Genomic DNA, 23031 nt, shown 5'->3' with positions numbered 1-23031 from the left:
GTATTTAGGTTTACTTTAATTATCAAAAAACTACATCAATGAAGAAACTGAAATACCAACAATGAAGTCAACCGTTACTGAGATATTGTTAATTTTAATCTTATGATTATTGAAACAAATTGTACTTACCTACCTATTATTGACATTACAAATCAATCCAGTAAAACTGCAAAGTAGGTAATCGAATCTTCCTAACCTTCCACATATTCAATCGTATGTCTTCATAGCACGAATCTCCGCTACACGAGAGTGAAGGGTCGAACCGGCGGGTAAATAAGATCCGTTATTTCGTGTATCCGTGTACCCGTGTACACGGGTACCCGTGTAAACGTTTCCGAATCCGGGCGGGTTCGTGTAGTTCGGGTTCTTAAGCCCGGCGGGCTTAAGAACACGGGTACCCGTGTCAGCGTGTAACACGTGTATCGGGAGCTCTAATTAAAAACCCTAATGCTGTTGAAGTGCTGCAGGTTTAATAAAACGGAAATAACAAAAGAGATGACATAAAAAGCAGTTTAATTTTGGTGCCTCATAAAGAAATAACTCCTCAGCAGTCCAGCAATATTAACATTACTGTGCACCTAAATGTAACTTTTTAATAAATACAAATGATTTCCTTTAAATATTTTTTGTTCTAATGATAATTAATCATTTATCTCTCTTTCCAAATATAGATAGATGTTAGACTTAGATTAAGATATTATAATAATATTAAATATTGTTATACGAAGGTTGGAAGTTTTTTTTTAGGGTTCCGTAATTCAAAAGTAAAAAACGGAACCCTTATAGGATCACTCGTCTGTCTGTCTGTCCGTCTGTCACAGCCTAATTGCTCCCAAACTACTGGACCAATTAAGTTGAAATTTGGTACACTTATGGAAGTCTGTGACCCAAAGACGGACATGTAATAAAAACAAATGAATTTTAAGCATAAGGGGCTCTTTTAGGGGGATTATGAGAAAATTAAAAAACAAAGTTTTGCAAACCATATCGTGTTACATATTAAATGAAAGGGCTTATTTTGAGGATTGCAAAAATATTTTTTTTATAATTTGATATGAAATAGTTTAGAAGTTATTTAAGAAAATAGGCAAACAATGACATTCCCCCCCCCCCCCCCCCTTAACTCCGATACTACTGGGTCTAAAATTTTGAAAAAAATACACATAATAGTTCTTTACCTCTAGATGACAGGAAAACCTATTAGAAATCTAGAGTCAAGCGTGAGTCGGACTTAAGAAAAAAAACGCTGTTGGGCTATTTTAGGGATACAGCCGTAATGGTTTACGTGAAACTCGGTGTGGACAGCTTTTGCGAAGGCCGAAGGCCGAGTTACGCGTAGAGCCGAAGGCCCGAAGCATCCTCCAGTAGCTTTTAGAAACGCACGGCCGAAGGCCGAGTTGCGGGAGGTTAGTGTTCAAACACAGAACAATTATAGTACTAGTGTAGATCTGAATGCGAAGGTCGAAGGCCCGGAGCCTCCGACATGTGCATGCTTCCTGCAAAGGAGATCGTCTATTTTGTTCTATCTTTTTTTAAGCGATTGGCCCCGATACCTATAGATTACTGGAAAAACGTATAAGAAGTCTGCAATTAAGCGTGAGCCGGACTTAAGAATAAGATTTGCGGATAAGCTCTATCAGGGCCACAATCGCAATTGATTTACGTGAAACGTGGTGTGGACAGCTAGTGCGAAGGTCGAAGGCCGAGCTCTGCGTTGGGCCGAAGGCCTGAAGCATCCAAGAGAGGTGCGCCTCCACGCATGGTCGAAGAATGAGCTTCAGGAGGTTAGTGCTCAAACAGAACAAATAATTGGTTTAAGTACGAGTAGCTAAATGAGAAGGCTGAACTGCCGTATATCAGAGGGTCTATCACCGCGAACACCGAAGTTCGCAAATGGCGGGGATTTCTCTTTTACTCCAATGAAACCCTAATTAGAGTGACAGAGTGAGATGCCAGGAATTTGCGAACATCGAACAAAATTAAAGATAGCCAGCCGTGTGTGGAAAAATTGAATGAACAGTTAAATGTACTTATGAACTTCGCTTTGCCCGCTCGTTCGAAAATGTGTGCAGTACGGAACCCTTGAGACGCGAGTTTGACTCGCACTTGACCGGTTTTATATATTAAGGATCGTTTGATTCAGCCCATTATTCTATTTCAGTTTACCAAATCCAATCTTGTGACAAGGTACGAAATAGTAGACTCAGATTAAATTACTTGACCGTACTATATATAATCGACACAACAATAACGGAGTGGTATGCATTGTAAGATTAGTTAGCTTATTACTCTATTGGTTTAGTGTTAAAAAACCGCAATAAAATATCTACGATTAAAATTGCTATTACTAAAATGTTAGGCATTTACTGCTTTCTGTGTAAGAATACGGGACAACTTTGTTTTAAAATTGAAAGCTAGTTTCATTATGTAAACAACTATGATGTTACAGGCGTTATGTACATTTTATTTATATTAAATAGTCACGTTACGTACTCTTCAAGGCAGTCGATTGGAAGAGTACGGAACTGATCAGCCAGCGTAGCCAACATGCCAATCGTTTACGCTCCGTAGCGAACGAAAGGCAACTGTGACTGTCGCACTAATATGGAAGAGTTATAGAGAGACATAAAGCGTTTCGTTGTAGTAGCGCAAACAATTGTCACCTTGGATAGGCTCCCTGGAGTTAGAGGTCCAACAGCTGGGGCTCTGCTGTTAGAGATCCAACAGATGACAAGCTGATCCACGCCACGGGGAACGTACCGAGGGCAGATGCTGTGCGTAGCCTTTCGGGGGAGACAGAAAGGACCCCCGAATCAATACGATATAAATTATAGTACCTAATAGTCAGGATCGTCAATTAAAGACAGGCCAGGGGGAGCAAGGGTTTCTTCAAGGTGCTTGGCCCTGCACGGACCATTAGTTTAGAACAAAGAGAATTCGATATAGAGGCTGGTGGCCAAAGTAATTTTTGTAGCCACAGTAAATTTACTGCCATCTTTCGACACATGATCAAAACTTTTAGTACGCCATTTGACTTTGATCCTTATTCTTTCACTGATGTGTGTTAAATTTGTTAAATGTCATTAAATGTCGCCATCTGACACGAGCATAATAGGCCAAAGGCATGGTGGTATGGTATGGTGAGATGCCTCTATACTAAATTGTCTCTTTGGTTTAGAACGGCGGTCGGCAACCTGCGGCCCGCGGGCCGCATGCGGCTCGTGAAACTGTCACTTGCGGCCTGCGAGCCTCTCTGGCTATGTAATATTGAGAAACGACAATGTCTGATAAAGTCATAAATATTAACAAAGTGCGGCCCGCGTCAACTTACTCATCGTTAACTACGCTACTAAAACTACGCAAAAAAAGGTTGCCGACCGCTGGTTTAGAAGAATGCCCCGTGCAGGAGCTGGCACTAGATGACTAGACTAGATTGGCGGAATGGCCGCTGGTTGGCATATAGCCAGGTTGCAGGTAATTACTACAAAATTTTGGAAAAATAAAACTTTATGTACTTAATCTTTACGTACAATTTTAATATCAACAATTCGTACTAACATAATAAAAATATTATTACTAACTATGTATAAAGTAGGTAAGTCTCTTATTATCGCTACTGCAAAGAAGTGGATGAATATGGAACTATGCGCATACTCGTATAATAATAACATTTTCTAATTAAGTAATCGAGAAAAAAAAACAAATTAGCGCATGGTCAGGAAACTGTTGCTAAAATTGTCAAGATTTCTCGATCTGCCAACTCTCCGTTGCTTAAGGGGTCCTGCTTCGATGTGTATATTTTTGTTGAAACCTCAAAAAACCTTTTTTGTTCTCATGGTACTAGTACCTACTTATAATATTTATAACCTGATGATGTAGGTACCTGCACTCTCTAATCGAGTAATACTAATCAATACGTTAATACTTCTTCCTGGTTAAGCCAGTTCAAGTGCTTCACGATTTCATTATTCTTCCTTTTCAACCCTCTTTTACCCAAACCATAAGGATACCTCTATGAAACGTATGCAAATAGTATATACCAGGTTTGCTCCTGTGTGTGAATAAGTCCATTGTGTTCGTGACCCTTGGCTGTCTTTCATAGCAGTCCCCATCCCTGGCTTGCTGGACAGAATCACACTGCAAAGCAACGAAAATTCCTGGATTCATTAAAGCGGAAAGCCAGAGGAAATAGGCTCTCCCATGGCTGCACAGGACTAGGCATGGTGCCATCCAAAGATCCCCGGTTGGTATTATCCTCCGTTAACGAAGATCGCCACTTGTCCAACAGGAGTTGCTATGCCAAAACCGTCCATATTCGTTGTGATCTGAAGGCCAAATCAGCATCCGACGGGTCTAATCTGTGTTGAGGTCCTAGATGCCTGAAGCAAGGGCCAGTAGGGGTCGACAGCGGTGAGAGAGGAGGGAATATAGCCTGTTATTTGTCGGAAGTGTTTGGCTGTGAGACCTATGGCCTGTCCACCGAGGCTAGCTCAAGTTGTTTTGGGTCTAAGCCGAGATCCGTTAGTTTGGCCAGCATTTCAGCAATATGCTTGGAAACTGGGCGCAATGTCCGTACGGATCTGAAAGAGTGAAATAACTAGATTGATTTAAATACCCGTAGTGGTAAACATTTGAGAGGCTTGCGAAAAGGGCCAGTAATCGGCTCAGGAATGACATTAAAGTAAGTACCTACCTATAATTTTTTGAAGAATTTTTACTAACATCTGACCTTAAAATCAGGGAAAACTATAATTCTTTGCGATGCAAATATCAAAACCTATGGATTTTGAACAATTGCCACTTTACCTTGGAAAATGATTAAATGTGAAATAATAATAATCCACTATAAGCGCATTATATCCCAGCTCCTTATAGATAGAGGGGCGCGATTGCTCTGCCACTTGGTAACATAATTGTGTCCATATATCCCGGGAAGAATATAGAGGTTTTCTTCGTAAAATCAATATCGGGATGCTTTGCCAACTTTTCCATATTGTACTAGTTATACTAAGGACCACTTGCACCACTCCACTAACCCGAGGTTAAGCAGTTAAACCGTTAACTTAGTGTCAAATTGTACTGGTAACTATGGTAACTCCCGGTTTAACCGGTTAACCCGGAGTTAGTGGAATGGTGCAAGTGGCGCTTAGTGTAATTAGCTTGTAGTACATTGCCTGAGCCGAGAATAGATAAGTACGGTTACCATCAGTTTGTCACTGACATAAACGCCGTCGAGAACGTAATTTACTTTCTATACATCTCGCTCGCACTCGCATATTAGTGCAAACGGGATGTATAGAAAGTAAATTACGTTCTCGACGGCGTTTATGTCAGTGACAAACTGATGGTAACCGTAAAGGTAAGTTGCTCTAGAGTTTCCGGCCTGATCACGGCTGGTTTTAAGGAGCCGGGACCTGAAATAAAACTGTCTTGTTTATTAAAGGGAACAAAGAGTATATAAAGGCTAATAAGGCAGAGCCATCAGAACAACCTGAACAACTAATTGAAATAAATTCGTGCAGGCCTGATGCCTACAAGGCTCGGAACCGGTTTATAAAATACCGGTAAATACATACCGGTTTATTTCGGTTTTCCTTTGATTCGACTAGCGATGAGACGCCCGGCCGGGCCGGCCTGGTGGTGTGCCACGTAAATATACCTACACTGAGAGAAAAATCATCACCAGGAATTAAAAAACAGTTCTGTACTGGGGGAAAAAATGAAGTTTTAGTAATAATTATGGAAGTTTCACTGTTTCTGTATAATTTATTTATTTCTACAAACAGCTCAGTAATCCAAAATCTAATTTCAACAAACAGACTTTAGTAAATGGAGCATTAAACAAAGTTCAGTATTTGTTACAATCCATTTTCATCACTACTAAAGTTCTCCGAATTTTACGAATTAAGATTTCGATTTTAGGAAAAAGCATCTGTGATTTCAAGTTATGATTTTAGTAAATGTCTCAATTACATAGTTTTGTAATATTTAAAAAACGAGTTCGCGGGAATAACATTACCCCATTTAAAATAACAATTCAGTTGTTACTATAGCGACATTACAAAGTTTACTGGTATTTAGTAGATAGATTTGTTGTGTTTATGTTCATTGTTGTACCAATCACCAAACGAGTTTTGTAATACCAACACAACGAACGTTTTGATTCATAGAAAACAAAATTGTTGTGTTTACATTTATTTTGACTGCAATTGCTAAATGAGGTTAGAAAATTTTACTAAAATCACTAACATTCGTTATTTAAACAACTGAATTGTTACGTTCATTTGGTTAGAGTTAGTACTGTGTCGGATGTCGGGCGGGCGTGTCTCATGTCTTCTTTGTTTAAATTATACTTAAGTTCAATAATAAATTTAGGATATATATATTGTGCGCCATGAACATATTAACCCTCGACCTACTGTGTAGTTGGGGTCTACAGAAATATATTGTTCTGCTATTTCGAGCTAGCTGTTGTTATTCTAGTGATAGTGACATCATAGGTAAATCTAAACTGTTTGCAATTCCAACCTCCCTAGCACAGGTGCGAGGCGAGAGCATGTTGCGCGCGTAATAACTACTAGTCTCTTTCTGACTGTATGAATAAGAAAGGAATGGGTAGAATATCTCGACAGGCTTTTATAGTGCCTCTTTAGCACCGAGATATACTACCAATTGCTTTTTTATTCATACAGACAGAAATAGAGACGGGTAGCTACCACGCGCGCGACATGCTCTCGCGGCGCACCTGTGCTAGGGGCGGTGGAATTGCAAACAGTTTAGTTTTTGCCTGTGATGTCATTATCTCTAGAATAACAACAGCTAGCTTGGAATCGCAGTACAGTTTAGTAAAACCTGTGACGTCATCGCCTCCGATATTGCTAAAGCACTCTTAGATTTACAAAACGGTTAGTTTTCATCCATGACGTCATCACCTCCGATATTGCTAAAGCACCTCTCGGAATAACAAAACCAGCAGTTGCGGGTATCACAAATGCATACTTCTGATTACAATTTCATAGTTTCTGATATTACTCTTGCATACTTCAAATTACAAATATAGAAGTTGTATATCCTACTAATAGAAATTGCAAAAGTCAATTTGTTCCTATTAGTTGACTCTCCTTGTCCCCGGATTAAGTTTTATTTTTGTAATTATAAGTGTATTTTTGTTGGTTTTTCTCTCAGTGTAGCCTGAGAACGATCGAGGGATGCCACGGCATTCCCAAGCACACCTTGGCATTCCCAAGCACACCTTGGCATGCCTGAGGACGCCTCGGCGTCTAATTCCGATGCAAAAAAAAACACAAGCAGATTTTAGTAACACAAGTCAATAAACTCCACATTTATTTTTATCGAAATATGAATTGAAGGTTAACCTGGTCATTTGGTGCCAAAATAGAACAATATTTAAGTGGAGCTAATTGGTAACCTTATGCTCAAGTTTAGGTCATCTAAGTCATCATATTTTTTGTACTTATTTTTTATAAATATTCTTGTTTTTTAATATTTATGTGTGCCAGTTTACAAATATCATTCGATAATGTAGCGTGACGTACGCGTTTGCGTTAAGTGTCATTTTGTACGGGATTTTGAGTTTCCAAAACGTTCCGCTTGGCGCGCTGTTCAAAATCTCATACAAAAATATTAATAACGCAAACGCGAACGCGAACGCTCTTCACGTTATCGAATGAAAAGCACCCCCAGTGGAAATTTGTATTTAGTAATTTTGTATCCAGGGATTGAACACTTTGTATTATTTTCAAACATGTCAATTTTATTGTTTGTCATGAGATGAAACTTAATTAAAAAAAAGATTACTCTACTTACAGATTAAAAAGCCGGTGAAAGTAAGTACTTAAAAATAACTTACAATCTCCTAACTATCCCGCTGGGATCCCTTGATCCATTTTAGAAAAATGTCTTGTCTTCACAGAACTAAGTAAACACATTGAAAAGCATATTGTTTTCAGCATACTGTTAAGTATCTGTTAAAATTCTATAAATGTAACTATATTCATGTATCTGTTTAAAGATGTTCTAAGTTACAATATGCACAAGTTCTAGCCCAAGCGACTATGTGGAAAATTTAAAAAACAAATGTAGTTCAAATATTTTATATTGTTAATGCAATTGAATGCTTTTAGTTTTGTTTCAATATATTTTTAGCAGCAAAGGTTGTTGGTGTATAATGATACATATGTTTTACGAAACCTTGAAAACTGCTTCAAGGACATAAATTTTATTGTCGAACCTAATGAATTCAGGTGTGGATTTACAGTGTTAAGCAAGATAAGTACGGATATTTATTATTATTTAATAATACCAAATGCGGAATCAGAAAATAAAAAACCGTCTCGCCCACCGTACTTTTTAGTATTTGTCGTTAAAGCGGCAACAGAAATACATCATCTGTGAAAATTTCATTCATTAGAAAATTCTATTACGATTCATGAGATACAGCCTGGTGGCAGACGGACAGACAGACGGACAGACGGACAGTGGAGTCTTCGTAAGAGAGTCCCGTTTTTACCCTTTGGGTACGGAACCCTAAAAATGGTTAGTAAATAATGTTGACATTTATTCATTTCACAACAATATGTTTTTCATTTATTTCCCATTTCCTAACACTGTCAATAATAATGTCATTAATTACCTACTCATTACTCACAAGGCAAGGAACGTAATTTATTGCTTACTGACTCTACTTGTTTAAATGAATCGTAACAAAAGTACTTCGTATCAACCAAATTTTCAGTGTATTGCTCCCACGCACATTTCGTACGGCGATAAAGAAGCGGAAATCTGAAAATAAATCCTCCGAAAATATGACAAAATTATTTGAATTATTCATAATGTATTGTATTTATAAAAACGCATTGTTATAACATACCGGTACCTGTACAAAATTAGATGAAAACGAATCTTAAAGTAAATACAGAAATGAACCATCCCTCCGCGGCATACGCCATGCAGGCGCCGCGCCGGCCGATGCGAGCGGAGCCGAACGACGACGTTTTCGCTCTTATTGCGCAGACATAAAGCTTTTTCCTATCGGATTTTGCCGATTCCGTGTCGACATAATATGTGGGGGGATCCTTACTTCTTGAGTTTAAAGTTGGTCATGTACTTTGAGCGTCGACCTCAAGGTTGTTGACCAATCCTAAGATTAGTACACAAAGCAAAAATAATAATAAATAAATTCTCAAAGTCTTTATAAAAGGATGAAGACTTAAAGGGTTTGGATTCCAAGTGAGCACACAACACATGTTTGACTGTTTTGTTGTTATAAAATTTCTGACCTACTCGTAATTTATTTAATTAATAAATAATAAAATGATAATCTATTTTGCATTGTTCTTAATGGGTTCAGTAAAGGCGGTAGAATTTTCTAAAACCAGCCAAGGCGTTTCAGTTGGATTCTTGGGAGACTGTAAGTACTTTTCTTCACCTTTTTTATGTCCAGACAAGTCCTGGTCATTCGTTTATTTTGAAAGAATAGATAAATGACTAGGATAAATAAATATGATTAGGGTAAATTCGCGATAGACCCGTCTATAAATGTGATAAAATATGATTGTGTTCAAAACGCGAAAGTTTTAAATATTATAGACTAGCTTTTGCCCGCGACTTCGTCTGCGTGGAATTAGTAACAGCAGCTAAAGTAGGTATAGCGCCTGGATAATGCTAATATCAATCATTCAATTCGCACATTGCTTACTTCAATTATTAGGCAATTCATGAACCCTTTCAATTTCACCCCCCTTTGCACTCTCTTCGGGGATGATTTCCGACATAAAAACTATCGAATGTCCTTCCCCGCGGGACTCAAACTATCTCTATACCAAATTTCAACTAAATCGGTTCAGCGGCTTAAGCGTGAAGAGGTAACAGACAGACAGACACACTTTCGCCTTTATAATATTATATATATTTATAATATTAAGTCACAGTCAGCCGCCACAGCCTTCTGGCAGTCGTTGCACAAAGGTGGGACAGTGGCCTAATACGCCACTGGTCCTCCTTACATTTAAGTTTAAGTACTAACATAGTTATATAAGTCGCTTTGTCTTACTAACAATATATGGATCTAAGAAATCTGAAATAAATAATTTTTATTTTTATTTATTTTAAGTATGGATTAAAGGAATCAGTCAAATGATCCGGCGACCGCTCACATGAGTAAAGATTACCTAAATAAAATTTAGTTATTCGTTTTTACTGGAAACTAGTTTCGTTCCGCGTCTTCTTTTGTGTAAGTAGAACTAGGGCCCCGATTCTAATTTAACAATTTGTTACTCAAAATTCTTGATGTTATATTTATATGACCTAGAAGTTCGCTCGGCGCTCGGTACCTACATGTGAAAAGAAGCAAATGTTGTGAGTGAGACGCCAATCACCGAGACAATCGTCATGGTCGTATTAAATAAAAGTAAACAAATTCTACCCTCAAATGGCTCCTTTAGCCAGTTGAGGATAGATGAAAACAATATATGATCAAATAATCTAGGTTAAAGTCAGGTCGTTCAGTGACAGATCCAGGCGCTTTTCGGCTCGATTCGGAAAATGAATTAGATTTCTACTAGACTTCAACAAGTTACGATACGGATAATTTAAAGATATTTGTAAGATAGATATGTCAAGTTTGACGTTTCCGCGATTCTGGAGGTCCTCTTGAACGATTTCGACAAGTTATGACTTAGATATCCAAGTCACATCTAGTCGATATCTAATGTAGATCTAGTTGATCTCTAAATCGTCTCAAGATCTTGTGATTATCTCGAAATCCGAATAGGCCTGTTAGTATTTGGTTGGTTAACCAATAAATGTTATAACTACTGAAAATGTACAAATTGTATGTTTATTTTTATTTAAATACCTAAAGATACAGAGTATAGGAATCGACTTTCATATGAAAACTTTAAACCCCGCGAACTTTTTTTTTTTGTAAATAGTATGCATGTCATAGGTTCCCTGGTGGCGGGATGCGTAATAACGCATTTTCAGAACGTAAAAAAAGGTAACAAAACTGTGTGCTTAAAGCTAATCTTTCCCCGTTGATTGCGTTGGTCACTTACAAGCACATAAACTATCATATGTGACGTTGCACGTTTAAAGGTAGGTAGGTGCCTTATGGCCGTTGGCACTTACGCTATTATTGACGACGCTCCAATACTAATACCGTGCCACGTGACTTAAACGCCGACCGCCATGCCATAAGGTACCTTTTCCCGTGGAACGTCACATATGATTGCTGGTAAACACCACGTAAAGACTAATAGTTTTATTTTAATACAAAATCGTACTCGGGTCACTCGCTTGTCCTTCTCGGGTCACGTTACCTTACCAAATTATTACTATCTATTATTAGATTTATTAGTCATATTTCTATATCTAATATATAATAATACTTGTTTACGTGCCGCTGTAATTAATCTAGCTTTGCTTTTATTTCTGTGTTTTTTTATTATTTTAAATATTAAAATTAGGATTGATGGACACCCGTGAACAAGCTTCTGGCAAAAATAAAATTTGGGGAATTATTACCATCTGTATAGTCGGTGCCCTAACATAAGTTCTATTCTATCCAATTTCAGGTCCAGGCTCCTTAAAACCAGCAGTAATCAAGCCGAAAAGTCTAGAAAAGCTGTCCATCTCCGTCCTGGCTCCCGGCAATGTTCTCATGGCAAATTGGACAAAGTACAGCTACTACCACGTTTCCAAGTTGGCAACACATCATGAAGTCGATTTCAACAAGAAGACGGTTGTGCTGGTGCTGGGATATTTGGACTCCATTAATTTCCCTACGATGAGAACTATAGGAACCATTTATAAAGAGTTGGGGTATAATGTCCTCTTGGTGGACTATCGCGAGCTCACGGCACAACATTTTCCTATGTAAGAATTTAATATTTGTCAATAATAGGTAATTATGAATGGGAAAAGATTCAAAATAACAAAGGTAAAAAAAACACTGAATATTTTTTGCGTCGAAATTGGCAAACCTATAGAAAAACGTTTATGTCCCCCTATTTTTTTTTTGGTAATATTTACGAAATTTTGATTTTCATTTCATTATTCATGATGCATATTATTTACCTACTAATATTATGGGTTCTCTTGTTAACGCCCCTGACTACTACCAACCTACCACAATAATCAGCCTACAAATACATTATTTTTATCATGTAAATATTTGAACCCTATTTTTATCCGTTTCAGTGCGGCACGCCTGATCCGGCCCGTTGGCAGACACGTAGCCGAAATGCTGGTAAATTTGAAAAACCACGGCTTAGACCCAAAAAAACTGGAACTAACCGGAATCAGCCTCGGCGGACAAGTCATGAGCTTCATAGCGAAACATTACCGACACATGACCGGTCAAAACATCTCCTCGATCACCGCACTCGACCCTTCCGGCCCTTGTTTCAGACATCTAGGACCTAAAGACAGACTAGATTCGTCTGATGCAGATTTCGTCCTTCAAATCACAACGAATATGGACGGTTTTGGTTCATCAATTCCTGCTGGACACGTGACGGTATATGTCAACGGAGGAGAGTACCAACCTGGAGACTTTTGGACATTGCCATGCCTTGTCATGTGCAGTCATATAAGGTCTTATTTCATTTGGCTCTCAGCTTTGATGAACCCAGGAACATTTATAGCTTTACAGTGTGATTCTGTGCAGCAAGCTAGAGATGGAGACTGCTATGAACGGCTTCCAAGAGTGACGAATACTGTGGACTTATTTACAGACAGAAGTAAACCGGGCATATACTATTTGCATACATTTAACAGGCACCCTTACGGTTTGGGGAAAAGAGGATTGAAGAGGAAATATAATGAAATCACGAAGCAATTAAACTGGCTTAATCGTGATGATGTGTTCACGGTTTAATAAGTTTATTGTACACACAATCAACGCAAAAAAATAATATTGCGAGTGCTAAAAATGATAACTATAATTATATGAATACGATGACATGCAATTTACCTAATTCTATATTTATGAAGCCCACAAATTCCCATGACATTAAAATGATAATTAATTCTTTAAAAAACAGTAACAGTATGGGCTACGACGGAATTAGTACAAAAGTAGTAAAGGCAGTATCCTGTATAATTTCACCTTTGATCAGTCATATTACTAATTTATGTATAGAAAAGGGAGAATTCCCGGAAAGATTAAAAATAGGTATTGTTAAACCGCTTTTTAAAAAAGGCGATAAGGAAGATTTAGCCAGCTATAGACCAGTTGCACTGCTTTCCATTTTTTCAAAAATTATAGAAAAAGTAATTCATAACTCCATTTACGGATATTTTGAAAAGAATAACTTATTCACGCAAGAACAAATGGGATTTCGTAAAGGTAAGTCTATTAATATGGCTATTTTTGACCTTATGCGAGTAATAGTAACAAATGTTGACAAGAGAGTTCCGGTATCAGCACTTTACATGGATATGTCGAAAGCTTTCGATTTTGTAGATCATAGAATATTGCTAGATAAATTATATAAATATGGAGTTAGAGGTAATGTGCATAATTTGATTAAGTCTTACTTGGTTAATCGAAAGCAGTTAACTCAAATAAATAGACTATGCGTTGAAACGAAAACTGAGGTCACTTATTCATCGGAAGTTAGACAAATTCATTATGGCGTACCTCAGGGAAGCGTTTTAGGCCCTTTATTGTTTATTATTTATATAAATGATTTGCCAAAAGCCATCGAGTATCCAATGGTACTCTTTGCTGATGACAGCACCATAATGTTCACTTGTAAAGATCCAGAAACATATGAAACTGAAATATCCAAGACATTAGAGTCAGTAATAAACTGGTTAACTAGCAATAATTTAAAAATCAATTTAGAAAAAACTAAAATAATGACATTTAAACAAAGGCGAAATGATAAATGTAGTTTAAATATTTCATATAAGGGGCAACAAATTGAGAAAACGGATGTGACAAAATTTTTAGGAATAAGCTTAGATCATAAATTGACATGGAGAAATCAAATAGACATTATATGTAAGAAACTGCATCAATTTTCATATGTTTTATATAATTTAAGAAAGATTGTTAGTGAACCAGTTGTTTTGACGGCATATCAAGCCTATGTAACATCAACACTAAGGTATGGCATTATATTTTGGGCAAACTCAGTTGACAGAGAAGTAGCGTTTAAAGCGCAAAAAAGATGCATTAGATCATTGTGTGGAATTCAGCAACTGGGTTCATGTAAACCATATTTTAAAAAATTAGGACTATTAACTCTACCTTGTTTGTATATTTTCGAAATTGTAATTTTTGTTAAAAGTAATCCCCACTTATTTCAACAGTTTAAGAGTATACGTCTTAGGAACAGAATAAATTCAATGCCTTCCAAAACAGCATTATATAGGAAAAGTATATTTGGAATGGCCCCACAAATTTTTAATAAAATACCGAATGAATTAAGAAATTTAGAGGATATGACAAGTTTTAAAAGTAAAGTTTTTAAATATTTAGTTGACAAAACATATTATAGTGTAAGCGAATTTTTGTTAGCCTATAATTAATGGTAACTGTGCACAGCATGTAGTCACAGTCCATTAATGACAAAAAATTGTACGTCTTATGGCACAACATAGTGATACAACAGTAATACTATAAGATCTGTACTTATGTACTATTCATACCTATGTTGGACAAATAAACGATTTTGTATTTGTATTTTGTATTTTTGTATTTTTAAGTGTAATCATTATTTGGTACATTGTCATTGTTTATAAATAGGTATATTAGCGTCAGTATTATACGTAGTTTTTGTTAGTAGAATTTCACGGTTATGTACGCTGCTGCGCTTACTCACGCTTAGATCTCTAAGATTCGTTTGGCCATTAATGTACCTAATACCATACACACAAAATGTTTTGTTTCGTTGGCCAAATGACTCAGTCACCAGGTTTTGTTTATTTTAGTTCATCTAAGTGCTAGTAGGCTATTTAGTTATAGACTGGGTTTAAAGATGGAAACTTCAAAAGTTAGGTACGTTACTATGCCAAAAATTTAAAGGGTCATATAAATATACCTACTGTGAAACGGTGTACGATACATGTGTGAATAGGTAATTCGCAAATCGTGTCTCCCTTTGGTCGTGTTTTAATTTATCGCCAACGCCACTCGTTGAGAATTCCCTGTTTTGCGCACTTGTATCGTAATCTACTATTATTTAACGCAACAACATAGTACGTAAAGAAAAAGGAGACATGCAGATATAAAAACATTGGCCGCTGAAATTGGATTACCACTCACAATCAGTGTAATGCCTTGGCAATCCGTACTGCCGGTTTTGAGAGGGTTATTTAATCATAACTCCCGTTATGATTATACAACCTCATAAGTCACTAGCGAAAATATTTGTATGTATTTTTTTCCCAGTTTTACTCTTAGCAACAATAGCAACTATTTGAAATGTGTGTTACAAATAGTGCAGTTTTGACTTGAGTGACAAAGTAGTATGCGGGTAGTATTAAATGCTGTTTAAGTGATAAGTAGTAAAATGTCATTTTATAGGTATTAAGTACGTTTTTTACAGTTAGAAAGTACTTGCCTTAGTTTATTTTTTCGTTTTTTAATTTATATAAAAGAACTTTACGTACTAACTTGGTTTTATTGTTTAATCCTTTATCGATCACCTTTCTACGTAAATAAACTGGCGGAAAATACGAATATATTCGCATGTATTAAGCATATCTACGTATACTCAAGAGAATGTAATTAATGTGAAACAAGTAGCAAACCATGTTGTGTTCCTCTATACAAGTAAATATTAAAATATATTTAATACTAGCTGCACCCGCAGCTCTACCCGACTGGAATTAGTCAATATGATTTCACCTCATGTCCATGATTTCACCTTATTTCCACTCGTTTTTTATAACAAAGTAGCGAATATACTTTTCTAGAGTTTAGGATTTCTAGGCCTAATTTCATCTTAATAAATTCGGCAATATTGCTTTGGAAAGCTAATAGACAAACAGATTAACTTTTGAATTTTTAATGTAAGTATGTAGTTTTTCCTAACAACCTGAAAAGTATAATGAGCCAAAAAAAATCCTATATTTCTTACAAGTAATAATTTAAATACATCCCTGTACCGTACATAAACGCAATGTGTTCAAAATATGCACATACAAGAGCAGTAAACCCATATTAGACGTTGTAATATTATCAGTATCACACTTGTACTAACCTGAATTCAAAGATATAAAAGCCAGAGCATAAGTTTATATAAAAGCAATGACCTTTTATTTATGTAGACGTGTGACGTTCATAGTTGACAAAACTAAAATTTGATCCAACGATTTTGACAACTTGACAGGTTGGCGTCACCCATACGACTAACCAAAAAGAATAGATAGTATAGAGGGGTCCTGTCATTGTAAATTTTGTAGTCACTGTAAATTTACTGCCATCTATCGACACACGACTAAAACTCAAAATAAAAACGTATAAAGTTATCAAAAAATGTATATATATGGATAAATGATTTTTTTTTTTTATATCATTTTGATCCATGTTCATTCACTGATATCTATGTGTTAAAATTGTTAAATATGAAACGGTGTCGTCACGCCATCTAGCCGAGGATAGGCTAAAGGTGTGTGCGCCATCTATTCGAGAATGACTTTTGCTTGAATTCCGAGGCACGTTTTTTCCTTAGACTTTATTCGTCTTATACGAAGTTACATATGTCTTTGGACTAACTAAATATAGGTTCCGGAACCTATATTTGATGGCTCACGATAGTGCGCCTGGTACCATATCTACCTCTTTTTACTTACATCCATGTATAAAAGTATTGATGTATAAAATTGGAAACGAATAACAAAAGATAATGTTGGAGGATACATTATCAGTGGCGAATTTGACAGTGTTTTCAATTGTTTTAGTAGTGGCACTGGCAGTGGAATACAATAGGATGGATGAAGGATATACTTTGGGGTTGTTCTCAGACTGTAAGCTAAGTTTTATTACTAAATAAATACATTTACGTTAATCTGTCAGGGTTCTGCTCACGGCGACTAAGTTTGGTTATACTTACTAACATTCCTTTCTACCTGTAGGCATAATTACGGCATAATAAGTAAGCTTACTCATTTCGGTATGCTGTAGGCAGGTAGGCATTTTGCTTCTCAATTTTTTTAACTTGTATATAAACTTGTACACAACTTGTGGCTTTATACAATCAGATTCACACTTAGGCCTGTCTTTATGACATTCTTTACTTGATCAGTCCATTGGCATACCTCATGCGTTTGCAGAATCTTATAAATAGGTACCTGCCCTCATTCTAATCTGAACAACGACAAGTATAGGGTCATATACTCGTACAGCAATTACATTCACGTCTATCCGTACCAAAGTTAAGGGCTATCAAGCCATATTTTCTGATTGAATTTTTATATGCCTAAAGGGATGCTAATGCTAAGAAGAGTGAGTGAAAGGAGAGCTATCTTGAATACTATTACAAATGGACGCGGGAAAATAATTGGACACTTAATAATACGACACGACCACTTCTTTAAAAACTATCCTGGAGTCAGAGGAAAACCCAGACGCAACATTTTAGAGCAAGTGAAAGAAAAAGTAGGGGTCGTGTCGTATCAAAAAATCAAAGAGCTGGCGCGAGATAGGGAAAGCTGGAAGATTCTCCAGCGACAAGAGTAACTCATAGGTAAATGATGAAAGAGATACTACTTTTCAATTAACCTGTGTAACAAAATCACTACTCAAATGCCCACAAACTGTTAATCATGCTTCATGAGTGTCAACTTTTGTTTTTTCGTGTGTGACCTAAAAAAATACTTATAATCCACAGGTCAAGACTCCATGAAACCAGCTAAAATCAAGCCGGAAAGTCTAAAAAAGCTGTACCTAGTACTAGTCGGCGAAGGCGGTGGACTAAGTGGAAACTGGTCCATGTACCATATTACAGAGTAAAAGAAATAGCCAGCCACCAAGACTTTGATATCACGAAGAAAACCTTCCTGTACATAGGAGGGTATTGGGATTCCACCACGTGGGGGCTTGGTCTGACATTGGGGAATATTTATAAGCAATTGGGTTATAATGTACATGCTTCTTTTGGATACTGTGTATTTTACCACCACATATTTTGTTGAGTGAGTATTATAATACCGTAAAAAGAAACGGTGACTGATGACTTGTAACTTAAATAGTTATTTGTTTTACAAGGGGGCAAAGTTGTTGTTTAACCGCTCGTGCTAATATTGATACCCGACCAAGCGAAAGATTCCAAAATAGAACCACGAGCGTATCGAAAGGTTCGAAAAATGGAATCTTGAGCGTTGCGAGGGTTTCAAAGCACGAGGGTTAAACAAAATTTGCCCCCGAGTGAAGAACAAAATTTTCACCATAGGTACCAACCCGATGAAGCAAATATTAAATGTAAAATATCAAACAAAATCAAACCAAATCAAATTAAAATGAATGTTATTAAATATTTATCATCCAAAATCATAATTTAAAAGTCAATTCTACCAGCAAACATAAGAAAACAACTCAAAATTTGTATTTTATTACTTTGCCTCACATGTGAATTACTGATAGCAAAGTGCAACTTTGCTATCCGTTTTTGAAGTGCAAAGTAAGCCTTTCCGAGCTGGTGCGGTGAAAAAAATTAAACGTACTTATATGTTGTTTTTGGGTGTATGTTAAGAAATCTTAACACTTCTCTTTCTTCGACAGAGTCCACTCACTAAATTTCCATTAAATTATTTAATGTTGGTTGATTGGTTGGCTCGCAAAATTATGACCAATTCATGTCAAAAAAGTGTCAGCAAATGATATATGTAAAAAAACAAAAACAAGTCAGAGACAAAAAATAATGTTACTTTTAAAATAGGATGTCAACAAACTAATAATTTAAGTAATCCTACTCAACTTTCAAATACCTTTAAATTAATATAAAATTTGGAACCGGTTGTCGTATACTTTTGAGTACATAATTATGATATAAATATTGTATGAATGTAATTTTTTTTTTATTGAAAATTATTGTTAACTTCCAGCTCCGCACGCCTGATGCGCGAAGTCGGCAAGCACGGGGCCGAAATGCTAGCAACCCTAACCACACTCGGACTCGACCCTACAACCCTGGAGATAGCCAGCCTCAGTCTTGGAGCGCAGACCATGAGCTTCGTAGCTAAAAACTACCGGAGGATAACCGGGCATAATGTCTCCATGCTCGTTGGCATGGACACCGGTGGTCTCTGCTTCAGACATCTAGGACCGGATGATAGATTAGATCCGTCGGACGCTGATTTTGTCCTAGCCATAATCACGAACAGCGAAGGTTTTGGAATAGGCACCCCTGTTGGACACGCGTCGTTTTACGTCAATGGAGGGGAGTGGCAACCAGGAGAAATCTCTTGGTTGCCATGCGATGTCTTGTGCAGTCATTTAAGAGCATATTTTCTTTGGATAGCAGCTCTGGTAAACCCTGGTAAACTAATCGCTGTGCAATGTGATACCGTGGCACAAGCGAAAGACGGTGATTGCTATGACAAAAAGCCACTAGTGACAAACACAATGGATTTGACAATTGATAACAGTAAACCGGGTATATATTATCTGCGAACGTCCAATAGGTATCCGTTTGGTCTGGGGAAGAATGGGTTAAAGAAGAAAGGAAAATCTGTCTCATATTATTGGAATTAGTAAATGATTGTACTGAAGACATCAATAAGCCAATTTTTTGATAATTGGTATTTTAATGTAGTGGACATGTAATCACTAATCTAATCACATATTGCTGTCGTTATTTTGACATTGGAAATGTCTTTTCGTTCGCTCCAGTATAGGCTCCGATTTCAAGAAAAAGTGCGATCCCGTTATATCTCGGAAAATTGTGAAGATATGATATTAAAAAATAGGCTCAAAAGACGCATAATCACGAGAGCTGTAAGGTGCAAAAATAATTATTCGAGAAAGTCAAAAACAAAAAAAGTTATGGTCGAAATAGTGAAAATAAAATTAAATTTTTTCCGAATTTTTGATTTTGGTGCTCGATAATTTGGAAACGAAGAATGATATCAAAAATTTGAGAAAAACGGCTCTGGACAATTTAGTCAGCTACAATTTGAGCCTAAAACAAAGACGATCGGGTTAAGGGTTTGCCCTGTAGCCTAACCTTTAAATAGTCAAAAAGTCAGAACGACATTTTTCACATGACATTTATGACTTCATGTTTCGCAGAGTTCGTTATCGGTGTTTGTTGTGAAATGGGAGAGGGAGAGGGAGAGGGAGAGGGAGAGGGAGAGGGAGAGGGAGAGGGAGAGGGAGAGGGAGAGGGAGAGGGAGAGGGAGAGGGAGAGGGAGAGGGAGAGGGAGAGGGAGAGGGAGAGGGAGAGGGAGAGGGAGAGGGAGAGGGAGAGGGAGAGGGAGAGGGAGAGGGAGAGGGAGAGGGAGAGGGAGAGGGAGAGGGAGAGGGAGAGGGAGAGGGAGAGGGAGAGGGAGAGGGAGAGGGAGAGGGAGAGGGAGAGGGAGAGGGAGAGGGAGAGGGAGAGGGAGAGGGAGAGGGAGAGGGAGAGGGAGAGGGAGAGGGGGTTTAATACAACATAAGTACACGCTGTTTTGGTCATCGGACTCGTCTCGATGAACACTTAGGAGAGTAGTACCCAAGATAGAGCTGATGCTGAACCCTGGCTGTACCTAAAGGAACTCAGGTTTGTTGCAACATAGGCACACGCTGTTTTGGTCATCCGACTCGTCTTGATGAGCACTTAGGAGAGTAGTACCCAAGATAGCTGATGCTGAACCCTGGTACTACCTATTGGAACTCAGGTTTGGTGCAACATAGACAAACGCTGTTATGGTCATCTCTCGTCGCGTCAAACTGCTGTCAAGAAAAATACATATCTTGCAGCAAATGGGCCGCTGCCGATCAAGACTCGAGTGACGATAACGGCGATGTGGCTACCACTTCTCGAGTTGACTACGGATTTGCCGTGTAATAATTTTCTTGTACTTTGAACATTAATATATCCTGCTTATTAATCGAAAAATGAAATATGTACCTATACTTATGCGCCACGGCGACAATTATTCAAACTTCGATCCGCGTGTGGAAATTTTGTAATTTGTTTGTTCACATGCGTTATGTCCAGGATACTTGTGTTAGTCTAAGAATAAAATAATTATCATTCAACGTTGTAGTTTTATTTTGTAACTTTTTCCTTATCCAGACTTTCTCGTCGCTCAGCGACAATATTTTTTCGAATTCCGTAGATTCATTTCCAATGTGCTCGATAGTCGTGTGAGGCACGAAATCTGTGAATTTTTTAAACAGTTATGTAAACGCGAATTGTTTGAATATAAAATTTCTGAAAAACGATTATTATTTGCGAAACCCTAATAAAAGAAAGAAATAAAATTAAGATAAGATATTATAAATCAGAGGTTAGCAGAAAATAGATAGATGTTTACTCCGTTTTAGTATCTGCTTTTAGGTAATATAATTAATAACACAATCTGAAAAATACTTGTCAAAACAAGACGAGCTCAAGCGAGAAATTTAAATGAGATAATATACAAAAATAGAAATATTCTCACCTTCAAGAAATTGCAAATGCAAATATTTATTTTCCAATAAAATCAAGCCGGAAAGTCTAAAAAAGCTCTATCTAGTACTAGTCGGCGAAGGCGGTGGACTAAGTGGAAACTGGACCATGTACCATTATTACAGAGTAAAAGAAATAGCCAGCCACCAAGACTTTGATGTCACGAAGAAAACCTTCCTGTACATAGGAGGGTATTGGGATTCCACCACGTGGGGGCTTGGTCTGACATTGGGGAATATTTATAAGCAATTGGGATATAATGTGCTTCTTTTGGATACTGTGTATTTTACCACCACATATTTTGTTGAGTGAGTATTATAATACCGTAAAAAGAAACGGTGACTGATGACTTGTGTAACTTAAAAAATTTTAACGTACATATATGTTGTTTTTGGGTGTATGTTAAGAAATCTTAACACTTCTCTTTCTTCGACAGAGTCCTCTCACTAAATTTCCATTAAATTATTGAATGTTGGTTGGTTGATTGGTTGGCTCGCAAAAGTATGACCAATTCATGTCAAAAAAGTGTCAGCAAATGATATGTGTAAAAAAACAAAAACAAGACAGAGACAGAAAACAATGTTACTTTTAAAATAGGATGTCAACAAACTAATGATTAAATCCTACTCAACTTTCAAATACCTTTAAATAAATATAAAATTTGGAACCTGTTGTCGTATACCGAGTACATAATTATGATATAAATATTGTATGAGTGTAATTATTTTTAACTTGAAAATTATTGTTAACTTCCAGCTCCGCACGCCTGATGCGCGAAGTCGGCAAGCACGGGGCCGAAATGCTAGCAACCCTAACCACACTCGGACTCGACCCTACAACCCTGGAGATAGCCGGCCTCAGTCTTGGAGCGCAGACCATGAGCTTCGTAGCTAAAAACTACCGGAAGATAACCGGCCAAAATGTCTCCATGCTCGTTGGCATGGACACCGGTGGTCCCTGCTTCAGACATCTAGGACCGGACGATAGATTAGATCCGTCGGACGCCGATTTTGTGCTAGCCATCATCACGAACAGCGAAGGTTTTGGAATAGGCACCCCTGTTGGACACGCGTCGTTTTACGTCAATGGAGGGGAGTGGCAACCAGGAGAAATCTCTTGGTCGCCATGCGATGTCTTGTGCAGTCATTTAAGAGCATATTTTCTTTGGATAGCAGCCCTGGTAAACCCTGGTAAACTAATCGCTGTGCAATGTGATACTGTGGCACAAGCGAAAGATGGTGATTGCTATGACAAAAATCCACTAGTGACAAACACAATGGATTTGACAATTGATAAAAGTAAACCAGGTAGGTACATATATATTATCTGCGAACGTCCAATAGGTATCCGTTTGCTCTGGGGAAGAATGGGTTAACCCTTTACCTACGGGCTATTGAATCGCTC

The 23031-nt window shown here is 37.4% G+C and overlaps 1 protein-coding gene across 1 annotated transcript; it reads left to right on the top strand.

Annotated features, from left to right (window-relative positions):
- The first annotated feature begins 9327 nt into the window (after positions 1–9327).
- Positions 9328–12898, top strand: LOC134795827 (lipase member H-B-like). Its single transcript, XM_063767761.1, has 3 exons — positions 9328–9430; positions 11595–11895; positions 12220–12898. Exons 1-3 carry the CDS (start codon positions 9334–9336, stop codon positions 12896–12898), a joined length of 1077 nt encoding a protein of 358 aa, XP_063623831.1. The 5' UTR covers positions 9328–9333.
- The last annotated feature ends 10133 nt before the right edge of the window (positions 12899–23031 follow it).

This window comes from Cydia splendana, chromosome 12 (genome assembly GCF_910591565.1).
Source record: "Cydia splendana chromosome 12, ilCydSple1.2, whole genome shotgun sequence".
Classification (NCBI taxonomy): domain Eukaryota; kingdom Metazoa; phylum Arthropoda; class Insecta; order Lepidoptera; family Tortricidae; genus Cydia; species Cydia splendana.
Note: the sequence above shows the minus strand (reverse complement) of the source record. Positions and strands in the feature narration are given on the sequence as shown.

Coding starts and splice junctions, on each gene's coding strand:
- LOC134795827 (XM_063767761.1), top strand. CDS start 9,334: ATGATAATCTATTTTGCATTGTTCTTAATGGGTTCAGTAAAGGCGGTA. Junction 9,431..11,594: donor AGTTGGATTCTTGGGAGACT/GTAAGTACTTTT, acceptor ATCCAATTTCAG/GTCCAGGCTCCTTAAAACCA. Junction 11,896..12,219: donor ACGGCACAACATTTTCCTAT/GTAAGAATTTAA, acceptor TATCCGTTTCAG/TGCGGCACGCCTGATCCGGC.